Source organism: Prionailurus viverrinus, chromosome B3 (genome assembly GCF_022837055.1).
Source record: "Prionailurus viverrinus isolate Anna chromosome B3, UM_Priviv_1.0, whole genome shotgun sequence".
Lineage (NCBI taxonomy): Eukaryota > Metazoa > Chordata > Mammalia > Carnivora > Felidae > Prionailurus > Prionailurus viverrinus.
The window spans coordinates 83,805,871-83,821,360 of record NC_062566.1 but is presented as its reverse complement, the minus strand read 5'-3'; the positions used below and the strand labels follow the sequence as shown (position 1 = coordinate 83,821,360).

General features: G+C 37.3%; 1 protein-coding gene across 6 annotated transcripts in view; it reads right to left on the bottom strand.

The window, feature by feature from the left end:
* Positions 1 to 14,736: 14,736 nt before the first annotated feature.
* MIA2 (MIA SH3 domain ER export factor 2) overlaps positions 14,737 to 15,490 on the bottom strand; it is a 110,788-nt gene continuing 110,034 nt past the window's right edge. For all 6 annotated transcript variants that reach the window (XM_047861317.1, XM_047861314.1, XM_047861318.1 and 3 more), the window contains one exon: positions 14,737 to 15,303. In XM_047861317.1, coding sequence (XP_047717273.1) covers positions 15,137 to 15,303 — 167 coding nt within the window. In that variant the 3' untranslated portion in view covers positions 14,737 to 15,136. The remainder of the gene's footprint in view (positions 15,304 to 15,490) is intronic.

Here is a 15,490-nt window from a genome sequence, read left to right as displayed (position 1 = left end):
GGCATCACTCTGGTACAATCTACTAGCTAGCCTGGGCTGCTGGTTGTGAAAAGAAAATGGGAGGTATACTGTGAACAAATTTTCAGTTGAATCATCCTTCCTGTCTGAAAGATAACAAAATTACACAAATGAGGGCAATAAAATGCCAAGTGTTGACAAGGAAGAGGGAAACACATTTGGAACCTGAATATCCGCTTTAAAGAGCAAATTTGAGGGGTGCCTGGGTGGCTCAGTGGGTTAAGCATCTGACTTTGGCTCAGGTCATGAGCTCACAGTCTGTGAGTTCGAGCCCCACATCAGGCTCTGTGCTGACAGCTCAGAGCCTGGAGCCTGCTTCGGATTCTGTCTCTCTCTCTCTCTCTCCACCCCTCCCCTCCACCCCTCCCTTGCTCATGCTGTCTCTCTCTGTCTCAAAAATAAATATTTAAAATAAACTTCATATATTGAAAAAAAAATGGAAACCAATTTGACAATAAACTTCATATATTGAAAAATAAATAAATAAAATAAATATTTTAAAAATATTAATTAATTAAGAGCAAATTCACAGTATCTTGTAAAGTTGAAGTTGCCTTTGCCCTATGACCCAGGAATATCACTTCTAGATACATTCTCTAACACCACCACCCATGGGATCAGACACAGTGCTTCTGTGGACTTACAGCCCTGGCCTGACCTTCCTTCAGCCCTCCTGACCCAGAAACTAGAACTGCTGCATGGCCCACATGCTTTGAAAGTCTCCTGCCTACACCAGCACCTGGACTCCCACTGCCTGCCCGGAGTGTGTGCACACTGGCCCTGTTGATCCCAAGGGTCACTCATGGGGCTGCCATTGTCTGGCCCACCCACTGGCCCTGAAGGCCTCCCATCTGTCACCCTGACTCCAACTACATACTGGTTGCCGTTTGCCTGTTCCCCACGTGCAGCATGGACAGAGAACTTCTCTGCTGTCCCAGGGGCTGAACCACACTCTCACCAAAAAAGGCCGAACACCCCCCTACTCCAAGGTTGTCCTACCATGAGGGCCCACCCTCAGACCTAGGGGGCCATTACAGAGTTTCTTTATACTCTTTCATCATACAATATTGTATAATTCTTTATATTAAGCTTTCCCTGTTTACTGTGTGGTTTGTCTCCTGATTTCACCCAGACTGCTACATAACCGTTCCAATTATCCCGCAGCTTTTTATAAAAATATAATATACCGTTGTTAATGAGTCTTTCATGGATTATTTTCTGCAACAAAAATATAGGGGCATCTGGGTGGCTCAGTCAGTTAAGCATCCAACTCTTGGTTTCAGCTCAGGTCATGATCGCACAGTTCATGGGATCGAGCCCCTCATCAGGCTCTGTGCTGACATGATGGAGCTTGCTTGGGATTCTGTCTCTGGCTCTCTCTGCCCTTCCCCTGCTCGCTCTCAATCTCTCTCAAAAATTAATAAACATTTAATACATATACATATATATATATATAATTTAACATGTATAATTTTAGAAAGCTGTGTTAACTTTTTTCTCCTACATTTAGCTTTTATACATAATAAATGCATAAGTAATCAAAAATATAAGTTTAAATTGGTATAACTTATCAGAACTGTGTCTTTTCTAAGTAAGTTCTAGGTCCACCATGGGGCTTGACCTCATAACCACAAGATCAAGAGTTGCATGCTCTACCAACTGAGCCAGCCAAGCCCCCCAGAACTGTATTTCTTAATGAATGAGGCTGGAGTTTTTTGGTGGGTTTTTTGGGGCTTTTTGTTTTTTTCCAGTTCATACTCCATGGATGGATGTTACTTGCTCCTGAAATGAGTCAGGTCCAACATCAATTCCATTACCTATTTTTCATTTTTATAAACACCAGTACTAAAACATCTTTTTCCCATAAGTAAGGAGATGGGAAGACAAAGAGTTTTTGTTACAGCAGTGGCACTCATTCTTCAAAGTCCTAAAATTTTAAGACCAAAAAAACACAGTGAAATATCATCAAAAATTATTTTAGGGGTGCTTGGCTGGCTCAGTCAGTAAAGCATGTGACTCTTGATGTTAGTGTCATGAGTTCAAGCCCCGCATTGGGCACAAAGCTTACCTTAAAAAAAATTGGGAGTGCCTGGGTGGCTTAGTCAGTTAAGTATCCAACTTAGGCTCAGGTCACAATCCCACAGTTTGTGAGTTTGAGCCCTGCATCAGGCTCTGTGCTGACAGCTCAGAGCCTGGAGCCTGCTTCAGATTCTGTGTCTCCTCTGCCCCTCTCTGGTTCTTGTTCTCTCTCAAAAATTAACATTTAAAAAAAATTTTTTAACTGAAAAAGAATGTTTTTAATTAAAATTCTTTTAGATAAGTCAATCAGTTGAAAGAAATCATTAGAGTTATTTACTTTCTCAGTACTGACACTAATATTTCAAATAGTCTCTCTAGAGTTTCAAAGGTTTGTACACCTTTAGTATGACACATCATAGGGGCATTAGAACCACATTAAAGGTCTGTGTTTCTTTTGTAAAATGAAAATGAGAAGAATAACTGCAAAAGGGAAGGTAGGCAAAAGAACCTGCATCTTCTTCATAAATTCATCCTTGGGAAGAACATCTCTGGAAGAGAATACACACTGAAGATAAAATGCTGGCAACTTTCCCAAAAGCATACTACTTGGAAATTCTTTGCATACTCAGAGGGATGTACCCATTTGAAAACTACAGCTCTAGAGAACTACTGCTTATACGACAAAGAAACAAATACTAAGATGCTTATTTCCACATATTTATAATGAAAAATCAGCAGCAACCTAATGTCCATTAATAAGAGAATGAATTTGTTGTGCATATCCAGAGTGGAATACTATACAGCAGTCAAAAAGAACTAACTAGATCTACATTTATTGGTATGGATGATCTCAAAATAATAGAGTGAAAAAAACCAACAGCTGAAGGATATATGTAATGATATTGATGTACATTTTTTAAAGGCAAGAAAAATAAATCATACATAAACACATTTAACTGGAAAAAAAAACATTCACATCCTCTTTACAAGAGTGCTCACCTCTGGGGCATGAGAGCAAGAATTGGTATGGGCATGAGGGCAACTGCATCTGTGACATTTTTTCTTGAAAAAAAATATATAGTAAATGCTAAGTTTGCTCTATCTAGGTAGTAAGTAAAAGGGAATTCATTATATTATTTTGTTCTTTCTTGTCTGTATTTTTAAAATATTTATAATTGAAAATGTCAGTATGACCCAAATTACCAATAAATGCATGTTTACTATTGATTTGGCTCATGATCTGGCCAAGTCTAAAATGTGACCAAGGCAAGACAGAATATAGCCTCTCTCTCACTCATGGATGAATGCATCACAGTAAGATGAAAGAAGCTCAAATCTCTACTGAGAGTTTAAAGTCTAGGTTAGGTTGTAAGCAGAATGTTTTAATATGTCACTGCAATCAATATTTCAATTTAAAGCACTATTCTCTTTAGAGTAATTCTTATTTAATACAGGCATTAAATAAAACAACTTCAGCTATTTGGAGTATAGCCAAGGATCCAGAAGTACGTATAAAACCCTTGTGGGAAGGGCGCCTGGGTGGCTCAGTCAGTCGAGCAACCAACACTTGATTTTGGCTAAGGTCATGATCTCTGGGTCATGGGATAGAGTCACACATCAGGCTCTGAGCTGACAGCACAGAGCCTGCTTGGGATTCTCTCTCTCTCTCTCTCTCTCTCTCTCTCTCTCTCTCTCCCTCTGCCCCTCCCCCACCATGTGCTCAGCCTCTCTCTCAAAACAACAACAAAAAACAAACAAAAAAACCTTGTGGGAACAAGCTACCCCCTGCACTAATGCTTAAAGGCATCCCATCAGAAAAGCCACTTCCACTTCCTTTTAGCTCACTTATTCTTACTTCCAGAATAATTCTAATAAGACTATTCATCTCATTTCTCAGACCGCAGCAGATGAGATGTGGAGGAAAGGAGTGACTCTGAAAAGGAACAGAAGTTTATACACCTGAAAAGAGAACATAACTAATCTAAAGCCATTTTGGAGGAACTTGAAACAGACTCAAATACCCCTGTAATAAGCTTGAAATACATGGCAGTGATAAATATGTCATGACCCTGAACCAATAGGAAAATGTATTATCTTCAGAACATCTGTATAGTAAGTTAGTGGAACATTTAGTACATTTCAGGAAGGTTTTCAAACAACATAATTAAAAGTGTGTGTTTAAAAGAATGGACTTTAATCAAAAATATTCATTTAAGTGAAACTTTCTGAGAAAACATTGATTAAATTAGCTAGGAAACAAGATGACATGTGCTGAATAACTGTTGTGTGCCAACCACTGCAATAACCACCTCACTAGAAAGCACTCTACTTAATCCTCACAGCGACCCTGTAGTACATATCACACCTATTTCACATATGAGTAAATGGAGGCACAAAAAGGTTAAGAATCTTGTCCAAGGTCATAAAACTAGTCGGTGGTAGAGCAATATTTGAACCCAAATAGAACCCCCTATATTATACAACTTCTATGCTAACACTCTTAAATAATATAACCATACTGTTATTTGGCAGACAATACAGTTTTTCAACTTAGTTTTTCAAAAACATAGATATTACATTTTTTGAAGCTCCATATTCTCCATGCCCAGTATTCTTGCTGTATTTCCTGAACTGTGTTAACCACCCTTGGTATATTTCAGCATGTGTGTGCGTATTCACCAACCAATTCTAGTGACTCACAAAGCAACAGAATAATTCATGCAGGAAGTACATGAATTTATGTCTAGCACATATAAAGTGTGGTGTGTATGTGTGAAAAGATCTGAAAATGCAAAGAATAGAATGTGAAAATGTAAACTATAGAATCTATGTGTATAATTTTCTTTTACTCTTATTTTCAATAAGAAACATTATACAATTAATATATGGTTAGCCTACCTACTAGCAAGAGACAAGCAGGATAAAATTTGTCACTACCTTGTAACTGTAATTATTTCTGGAAGCTAAGAACTCTAGTTACTTGGGAATGAATATATATATTATTCAATATATTAAATATTTTATCCAATATATATATTGAATATATAAACACAGTTAATATAATGTTTATAAGGGACCAAAATTATATATTGTTTATATATTGTGTATGTATATAAAAAATATAGAGAGAGAATATACAAGCATAGCTAAGATAATGTTTGTAAAGGACCAAAATATTGTCTGTTAACTGACTTGAACATGTTTTCTACTAAATTAGTAAAATCAACAGACTATTTTGACATCTTACAATCCAAAGGGTCATCAAATTAACAGACCTAAATTTTTCAGACTAACGTTTTTAGATTAATGTTGTTACAATGTCCATACTACCCAAAGTTATCTATAGATTCAATGCAATTCCTATTCAAAATTCCAATGGCATTTTCCATAGAAATAGAAAAAAATAAATCCTAAAATTTCTATGAAACCACAAAAGACTCCAAATGGCCAAAGGAATCTTGAGAAAGAACAAACCTGAAGGCATCACACTTCCTGACTTCAAACTATATTACCAAGCTATAATAAACAATCAGTAAAGTTTTGGCATACAAACAAACACATATTCCAAAGGAACAAAATAGAGCACCCGGAAATAAACACATCCATATATGGTCAATTAAGTTTCCACAAAGGCACCAAGAATATACAATGGGGAAAAGGCAGTCTCGTCAATAAATATTACCTGGAAAACTGGATACTCACATGCAAACAAGTAAAACCGGACCTCTATCTAATACCATATATAAAAATCAACTCAAAATGGATTAACAACTTGCACATAAACCTGAAATCATAAAACTCCGAGAAGAAAACATAGTTGGGGGTAAGCTCCTTGACACTGGTCATGCAGTATTTTAGATCTGACACCAAAGCAAAAGCAATAAAAGTAAAAATAAACAAGTGGAACTACATCAAAGTAAACAGCTTATGTATAGCAAGGAAACCATCAACAAAATGAAAAGGCAACTTACGGAATGAAAGAAAATAGTTGTAAACCATGTATCTAAAAAGGGGTTAATATCCAAAATATACAAGGAACTCATACAGCTCAACAGCAAAAAAACAAATAACCGAATTAAGAAATGGGCAGAGAGGGGCGACTGGGTGGCTCAGTCGGTTAAGCGTCTGACTTCAGCTCAGGTCACAATCTTGCAGTTCATGAGTTCAAGCCCCGCGTCAGGCTCTGGGCTGATGGCTCATCAGAGCCTGGAGCCTGCTTCGGATTCTGTGTCTCCCTCTCTCTCTGCCCCTCCCCCGTTCATGCTCTGTCTCTCTCTGTCTCAAAAATAAATAAACGTTACAAAAAAAAAAAAAAAGAAAAAGAAATGGGCAGAGAATCGGGACATTTTTTTCCAAAGAAGACATACCAATGACCAACAAGTATATAAAAAGATATACCACATCACTAATCATCATGGAAATGCAAATCAAAACTGCAATGATACCACCTGTTATCTATTATCAAAAACGACAAGAGATAACAAATGCTGGTGAAGATATAGATAATAGGGAACCTTGTACACATTGGTGGGAATGTAAACTGGTATGGCTACTATGGAAAAATAACATGGAAGTTCCTCAAAAAGTTAAAAGCAAAACTACTATATGATCCAGCAATCCCACTTAAGAGTATATACCTAAAGGAAATGAAATCAGTAGCTTCAAGAGATACTTGCACTCCAATGTTCATTGCAGAGCATTATTTACAATAGCCAAGACACTATAATGTGGAAACTAAGTGTTCATTGATAGATGAATAAATTGTGGCATATGTACAATGGAATATTTTTCAGCTCTAAAAAAGGAAATCTTTCCATTTGCAACAACTTGGATGAACCTGGAGGGCATTATGCTAAGTGAAATAAGTGGGAAAACAGAAACAGAGAGTAGAATGATCACTGTCAGGGGTTGGGGGTTGGGGTTGGGAAAATAGGAAGAGGCTGCCTAAAGGGTATAGACTTTTAGTTATAAGATGAGTTAAGGCACAACATGGTGAACAGAGTTCACAATACTGTATTTTATAAGTGAAATTTACTAAAAGAGTAGAACTTAAGATTTCTCACACAAGGGCGCCTGGGTGGCTCAGTCAGTTAAGCATCTGACGGGTCATGATCTCATGGTTCAGGAGTTCAAGCCCCCCATCAGGCTCTGCACTGACAGCATGGAGCCTGCTTAGGATTCTCTCTCTCCCTCTCTCTCTCTCTCTCTCTCTCTCTCTCTCTGCCTCTCTCTCTGCCCCTCCCTCAAAATAAATAAACATTAAAAAAAGTTTTAAATCCTCAATTTGTTCCAGCAACCACATCATACTATTGTGCTAGATACATACTATGCTCCGTTAACTTAAAATCCATGCATCCTTGACATAGGAACTACTACCAAAACAATTCCTGAGCTCTGAAAATGATACTTCACACCTATCCTGCACCAATATTTTTTTTACATTTTCCACACAAAGGTGAGTACTATACAGCAAGTTGGAAACCTTAAAAAAAAAAATAGCTTTCTAGAAAAGAGGTGCAAGATTGTTCCCGTGTGTAATAGACCCTATTGTTTCTGCCTGCCCAGCAATCCATACAGAACCCTTCTTCTAACAAAAAATTTATTCCATGTAATGCAGACTGGGATTATCCTGTCCAGCAAAAGGAGAGAGCTCCTGATCCCATCCTCCAACCACAAAACGCTGGTTTGGAAATGAAACTTTACTCCAAGGCAGAAAAGTAAGAGCCATCTCCAGGAACTCTGCTGGAAATTTCAAAATAAAGGCTATCTCTCTTCCTGGGATTTTAAACACTAACTATCGCATCCATATAAATCTAAAGATGCTGCAACTACATGGGCAGATAATATCTCTGGGAATAAAACTAACAGAGGAAAGTGGAGCTAAGAGATTAGAAGAGAAAGACCACATTTTGATGACATAATTTAAGCCACTGGATATAACTGTGAAATTCTCAGTTGCACAAACCAGCATTTATTCCATTGATTTTTCTCAAACTCGTTTCAGTTGCATTTGTCTTACAAGCAAGAAACATAATACAATGTAGTAAGCTTAACTGTTCTTTACAGACAGTTATCAGAGAGCTCCCATATTCCACCAAAAAACACACCATCTCTTTTGTAGCACTCATATCAAATTGTCGAAGTAGCTGCTACTTGGGAAAAAAAAAAATAGGAAGCTTAGTTTGCAAAGGTTATAAGGCTAGATGCCTTTTTAAATAGATGCATAGTAAACCCTGAACCACTCCTGAAGCAGAATAAAAATCATCAAGTATACTCACAAAATAATTTGTATCATCTTAATCATGTCTACAAACTGTCTGGCTTTAAAAAGAAAAAACTTTTTTTTTTTTTCAACTAACCTGGTTCCAAAGAATGTGATCTCCTTTCCTCTTAACAATCCTCTGTCCCCAGTCCCAAATTCTGGCCCCAGAATATATTTTAGGAATATATCCCTAAGAAATTATCCTAAATCTAGTGGGGTAAAGATATTATACAGAAAGATATTAAACTTTCATTATTTAATTCTTTAAAAATTCTAAAAAAAAAAAAAACAGATTAAGCGTTCAACAAGAAAAGAATAGTCAAGTAAACTATATTCACAAAAAGGAAAGTAAAACAACCATTAAAAATGATTTTACAAAGACTAATAAAAATTATTTATATTAGATTACTAATAGTTAAGAATATAGTTATAGACACATAATTACAATAATACAGAAGACATGTGAAGGGTAAAAAGACTTAAGGAAGTACAACATAAATGCAAAAAATGGTTTTGCTTTGGTGAGTGGTGACCTTGGACTTTCTTGTGCTTTTGACCATTTTAACTTTTCTTATAGGACCATGTATTCTACTGAATTTTCTACTGAAATTTTCCACTGAAAAAAATCAGAACGTCAAAGTGGAAGAAAAAGTTATCCAAACAGGACCAAAAGGTATTCTTTCCTGAAATGTCCAAGCTTACTGCCTATCAGTCCAAAATAACGAATGCTCAGTTCACTATCTTGAACTCTGACCTACTCCTTTAACTATCCTTGCAGATGCTGACAACAGCAACAATAGAAAACTTAAGCTTCAAGGTAACAGACTAAGTACGTCCATTTACACCACCTGCCCTTCAAGGCCCCACTGAAATAAACACAAAGAAGAGTCAAGAGAAATAGACCCCCATAAAGATGAAAAGAATGAAAGAGGTCACCAACAAATGACGTTTCAAAATTTTCTGGAGGACAAAAGAACAGATGGATTAGGTTGGGGGATAAAATAGGTCAAGAAAGCTACAGCCTAGAATCTGTTATCAGGGCCTGAGAGTCAGTATGCCTGATAGAGTCTGAAGATGGGCTCAGAGCCAGTTAGTATACTGTGTACACAACTGGGGTATGAGTGTGAAAATAGGGAGATTACTTGAAGATCTGCACAAAGATCACCTAAAAGTTGGTACCACCATTTCCCTGCACAACCCCAAGCACAAGGCAGTGAGCCAGGACTGGTCTCCAGCTAAAATACTAGAGAGATACTCCCTAAAGAAATTAAGCCATTTGGAACAAGCAAAACTTCTAGAGTGAATGGCGGTATCCTAGATGAAGGAAGCCCTTCTAATTCTGTTATCTGGAGGACCTACACCCAATTAGCCAGCTCCCTATCAGTCATCCTAAGGAAAAGCCTGTCAGTCACAGATTCTGTCTCCACCCCCACCCTCCATCTCCCACCACCTGTCCCAACACACACAAAGATCTCCCAGGAAGAAACCAAACAAGAAAACTATCCTTTGTTGCACAGTATGAGTTATGTATAAGCTAGAATCAGCTAACCAGTTCGTCTTCAAACTCAAGGCTAACCAAGTATCTAAGGAGAAAAAGCCCAAGATAAATAAGAAGAATTATTAACCCTAGAGAAAAGAAATAAATCAGAAAAACACTTTTAAGAAACCTCTAATTTACAACAGAGAAACTCAAAAGATTAGATCTTCACAAAAAGGACAGGATCTATGAAAAAAGTAGAAAATAGAATTTAAAATGTTCTCAAAGAGTAATGATTGCTGAAAACAAAAACTTTTATGTGAAAGATTGGAAAATATACTTGAGAAAATTTTCCAGGAAAAAAAAAAAAAGAGAGGGGGAGGGAAAGAGATGAAAAATTTGAGAGAAAAAGTAAAAAAGGAACTTACCAAAAAAAAAAAAAAATCCCAGAGTTTTGGGACACACATCTTCATAGTTTAAGTGCCTAACACAATGTGGCAGCCAGGAGTACACCAGTCATAGCCTGCCTTCAAGAGAGAAACTGCTGCAAGTACCGTCAGCTGCCGGCCTCTAGCTGCTGCACCTTCAGCATTCACACCAAGATCAGGTTCTCTCTAGGGGTGCTCCTGCCCAGGAACAGAACATGCAAGGGTCCTAGAGCAGAGCCATTCTTACCCAGTGAGGGACTCCTCTAACCAGGCAATCTTTGTCCTGGGGATTGCCATGGGCCCAGCTTGGGGTCTCCTGGAGCCACACTAGAATCAGAGGCTCTTCCTACACACCCCTCCTTCCTTCCCTCCTCTCCTCTTCACAGATGTCAATCTGAATCACAATCTGAAAGGTCCTCTCCACCTAATTCTGCACTATCTCCCCTTAATCCTTCACAGGTGTTCTCCTTCAATAAATCTCTTCAATGTCTAATTCCATCTTGGAATCTGCTCAGAGGACCTGGACTAGCCAGAAATGAGTGAAAAAAGTCTCACATGTAGATGCAATCTGTGGTTTTTAGAACACCAAAGATAGGGGTGCCTGGGTGGCTCAGTCGGTTGAGTGTCCGACTTCGGCTCAGGTCATGATCTCGCAGTCTGTGAGTTCGAGCCCCACGTCGGGTTCTGTGCTGACAGCTCAGAGCCTGGAGCCTGCTTCGGATTCTGTGTCTCCCTCTCTCTCTCTCTGTCCCTCGCCCACTCATGCTCTGTCTCTCTCTGTCAAAAATAAACAACAACAAAAAAAACACCAAAGATAAAGAAAAAAACCTAAAAAGTTTTATAAGAAAAATCAGGTTACCAACAAATACAACAGAATCAAAAAAATTTTTAAGTTTATTTTATTTTGATAGAGGAGCAAGCAGGGAAGGGACAGAGAGAGAGAGAGAGAGAGAGAGAGAGAGAGAGAATCGCAAGCAAACTCTGTGCAGTCAGTACAGAGCCTGACACAGGCCTCAAACTCACAAACCGTGAGATCATAACCTGAGCTGAAAGCAAGAGTCGGACACTTAACTGACTGAACCACCCAGGCGTCCTCAGAATCAAATTTCCTTCAGACCTCTCGGCAGCAACAATGGATGTTAAAAAAAAAGAACAATATATTGATATTAACTGGTACTAAAATGATGTTAAAAGAACAATGTATTCAAAATTCTGACTTAGAATTCTATACTGGTATAAACTAACACCAAAAAAGGGAGTGGAGGGTTGAGATTTTAGGCATGAGGAAGATGCAGATTTAGTATTCCCTACGTCCTTTTTAAGGAAATAACTTGAGACTGAACTCTAGCAAAACACTTAAATTTAAAAAACAAAAACAAAAAACCCCAGCAAGATAGAGGCTCTATGAAACAGAGGAGTAATTCCAAGAAATGAGCAAAAAGGCAGGCTCTGTTCATAGGCCTAGAAATCAGCCTGGTTTGCAACAGGAGGACAAAGGACTCCAAGACTAAAATGTTTAAAAAGGAAACAGGGGCACCTGGGTGGCTTAGTCGGTTAGGGTAAGGGTCTGACTTCGGCTCAGGTCATGATCCCATGGTCCATGGGTTTGAGCCCTGAGTCAGGTTCTGTGCTGACAGCTCAGACCCTGGATCCTGCTTCAGATTCTGTCTCCCTCTCTCTCTCTCTGCCCTTCCCCTGCTCGTGTTCTGTCTGTCTGTCTCTCTCTCTCTCTCAAAAATAAACATTTAAAAAAAATTTTTTTAATAAAAAGAACATACAAATAGTAAAACACACAACAGAAAAGACATGAAGAATTTTTTAATTAACACATGATAATGGCAAATAATATGAGGGAGAGAAAAAAAGAAGGGAGAGGACTTGGCTCAAGTATAAAGTTAACCAAAATATGTCATTATTTTAGGCTATTATCGATAAACACAGGAAAAGAGAGTGGGGTAAGAAAAAAATCACTCATTGACCTTGATATTTAAGAATATTCTCTTAAGGGTGACCCAGAAATGATACTGGGATTCACAAAGAAGGAAATGTAAACTTAATACATAATTTGGCCTGATAGTGAACAATATTTAAATAATGATAATGATGTAAATGCTGTTTATTTTGAATTTTAGTTCAACTATGGACCAAGTATAGAAGATGGGTATGCTTGTACGCATATTATTATTAGCAACCCTGAAAATATAATGTATAGCTAAAAGAAAATAGGATTTTGACCAAAGTTGGGGAAGTGGGGAGAGGAATAAAGGAAAAAACTATTAACAAAGGTTTAATTTAAAATTACAAAGGTAACAACAGACAACTTTAACTTGGATAAATATCAAAAATGAAGAGGAAAGGAGAATGAGAATAGCAAGAGTGTGTGGGAAGTCCTAATTTTTCATCTCAAGGAATCAATACAGGAATTGATAAATGTAATAAATCAAGTTGATAAATCAAGGATCAGAGGCATAAGCATACCTTCTAAATTCTAAAACCACCAGAATTAAATAGGAAAAAAGAATTAAAAGAGAGCCTAACTAGGAAGTATAAGTGGGAAAAAGAAATAAATGGGAGAAAACTTGCTATTCATCCTAAAATACTATTATTTGATTTATCCCCATTTGGTTACAGTTCTTTAATTTAAAAATATTTTAAAGCTAAATATGTTCATTTACACTGGAACCCCAAAGTATTCTAAACTACTCAGCTCATATCAAGTCTTTCTGTCTTCTACCGTGCTCTCAACTGTTCTCCTTGCCTCCTCTATGATTTTGCTTCTTCACTTTATTGCTGTTCTCTCTCATATTTGATTTGCCCTCTCTTCTTTCTTCTCTTCTGTCTTAAGTCAAAATAGTTCTCCTCCATCTTGGTGCAAACAAAAAAGTTCCATTTGAATGGAATGTTCTCCATCACTATTGTTTCTCTTTTTCCTTTGACTTTACAAATTTCCAAGTAGTCTAGGGACGCCTGGGTGGCTCAGTCAGTTAAGCGTCTGACTTCGGCTCTCTGTATGATCTCACAGTTCGTGAGTTCAAGCCCTGTGTCTTAGCGCAGAGCCTGCTTCAGATTCTGTGTCTCCCTCTCTCTCTCTGCCACTCCCCTACTTGTGCTTTCTCGTTCAAAAAAAATAAATAAGCATTAAAAAAAAGTAATCTATTTCCCCTAAAACCTGGCTTTTAAACACTAAGTGTAATGATAGTCTTATAGTCCTCAATCTTCTAAATACTTTATCCAAACAATTCATTTCATGAAGCCTTTCTGTTTAGCCCTTTTTCCTAAGGCGAAGGTGAGAATGGAGAGGAAGTAGAAATACCTCACAAGAAGTGTTCCAGAGAACACCTGGGGAAATGCTGGCACAAACGGTTCCAATACAAGTACAGATTGCTTTGTTCAAGAACATTTAATCTTTAGAAAACAGATGAACATAAGGGAAGAGAAGCAAAAATAATATAAAAACAGCAGGGGACAAAACATAAGAGACTCTTACATATAGAGAACCAGAGGGTTGCTGGAGGGATTGTGGGTGGAGGGATGGGTAAATGGGCAAGGGGCATTAAGAAAGACACTTGTCAGGATGAGCACTGGGTGTTACATGCAGGGGATGAATCACTGGATTCTACTCCTGAAATCATTATTGCACTATATGCAAACTAACTTGGATGTAAATTAAAAAAAAAAAAAAAAGAATATTTAATCTTCTGTGTTTTGGCACTGAAGAAAACTTCCAAGTAAACAACTAAATTAAAATCAACCAGCTTCTCAACATAAGTATTGTAATATTTATTAGCTATATTTATCTTTCCTTTCATAATCATATTAATGTGCATGAAGACTAATAACAGAATACAAACCTGAGTTAAGGAAACATTCAAAAGATATTAAACTGAGTCCCAATACAATATTCCTATAGTGAATTTCAACATTCCCCACTAAAAACAGTAAATATCTTACAAATTAAAAGAAAAGCAAGCCAGAAAGAAAACTGTACAGGATGCTACTGAGTGAACTGTGAACACCCAGTGAACTGAGTGAAGATCCAAATTCTAAAAACTTACCATTAAACAATATCCCAGTTTTCTTTGAAATATAATCAACGTTGAGGCACCTGGGTGGCTCAGTTGGTTAAGCATCAGACGACAGTTCAGGCCATGATTTCACACTTCCCGGGTTCGAGACCCACGTGGGGCTCTGCGCTGACAGCTCAGCCCCTGGAGCCTGCTTTGGATTGTGTCTCCCTCTCTCTCTGTCCCTCCCCGGCTTGTGCGCGCTCTCTCGCTCTCAAAAATAAATAAAACTTTAAAATATATATATAATCAATGTTGACTTTTAAGTGTATTAACCTGTTGCTTTGGTCATTCATGTTCACTTCGAAGAAAGAGTACACATTCTTGGTAAGATAATCAAATGGGCAAAACCCATATAAAGCACTAGTTTTGAGCCCCAAAGCTATTGGGAAAAGTGAAAAAACTAACTTAGGGAGTCATATTTAGGGAAAACTAGCTGATTTTATTATTATCAATACCAAACAAGTCTTTAAGTCAATTAAAATTTATTTAATTAAGCATAAAGTTACTTTCACATTTGTCTACAACCATAGTAAATACAGTTCTTGGCAAAAAGACACAGTCTTTGGAGTTTAAAACATCCCCAACTGCAAGATTACATATATAAAACTCCCATTATTGTTTATGTGATAGTGAATTCATTAATCAAATTAAAATAATTATACTATCTAGAATAAAATAAAAAGGAAATAATTTACTCATAAGATTCATATTTAAATCATCTTTATTTACAAAATACTATCCTGAGAATTAAAATCCATTAAGCTTCAATTTGAGCAAAAGTATAATTACTTAAGTAACAGCAGTTACTTAAACTGAAATTGAGAGAGAAGTCAAAATTACTTTTGAAGAGACATCAAAAATATTGTCAAGTTTCTTGTTGTGGTTCTGGATGTTCAGTAGTAGGCTCATTTGAAGGTGGAATCAACCCTGATGGGAACTCACTTCTACTTTCTGGATGTGGGGGTGGGGGGAAAAATCCAGCTCTTGGGGGAAGATAATGAGGAAAACCTCTCGGTGCATAGACATTTCTCACTGTTCAAAGAGATTGGTAAAAGACATTTTTTAACTTTAAGCACCTGTACCGCAGCCCTAATAAATGATTAGCTTATAACTTACAGTACCTCTATTTATATTCAAAAAGTGACACCAGAATAATTATTTGAGCTAACAAATGAATTTTTACAACACTGAGAAAAAAACAGACTCTCTCTCTTCAACT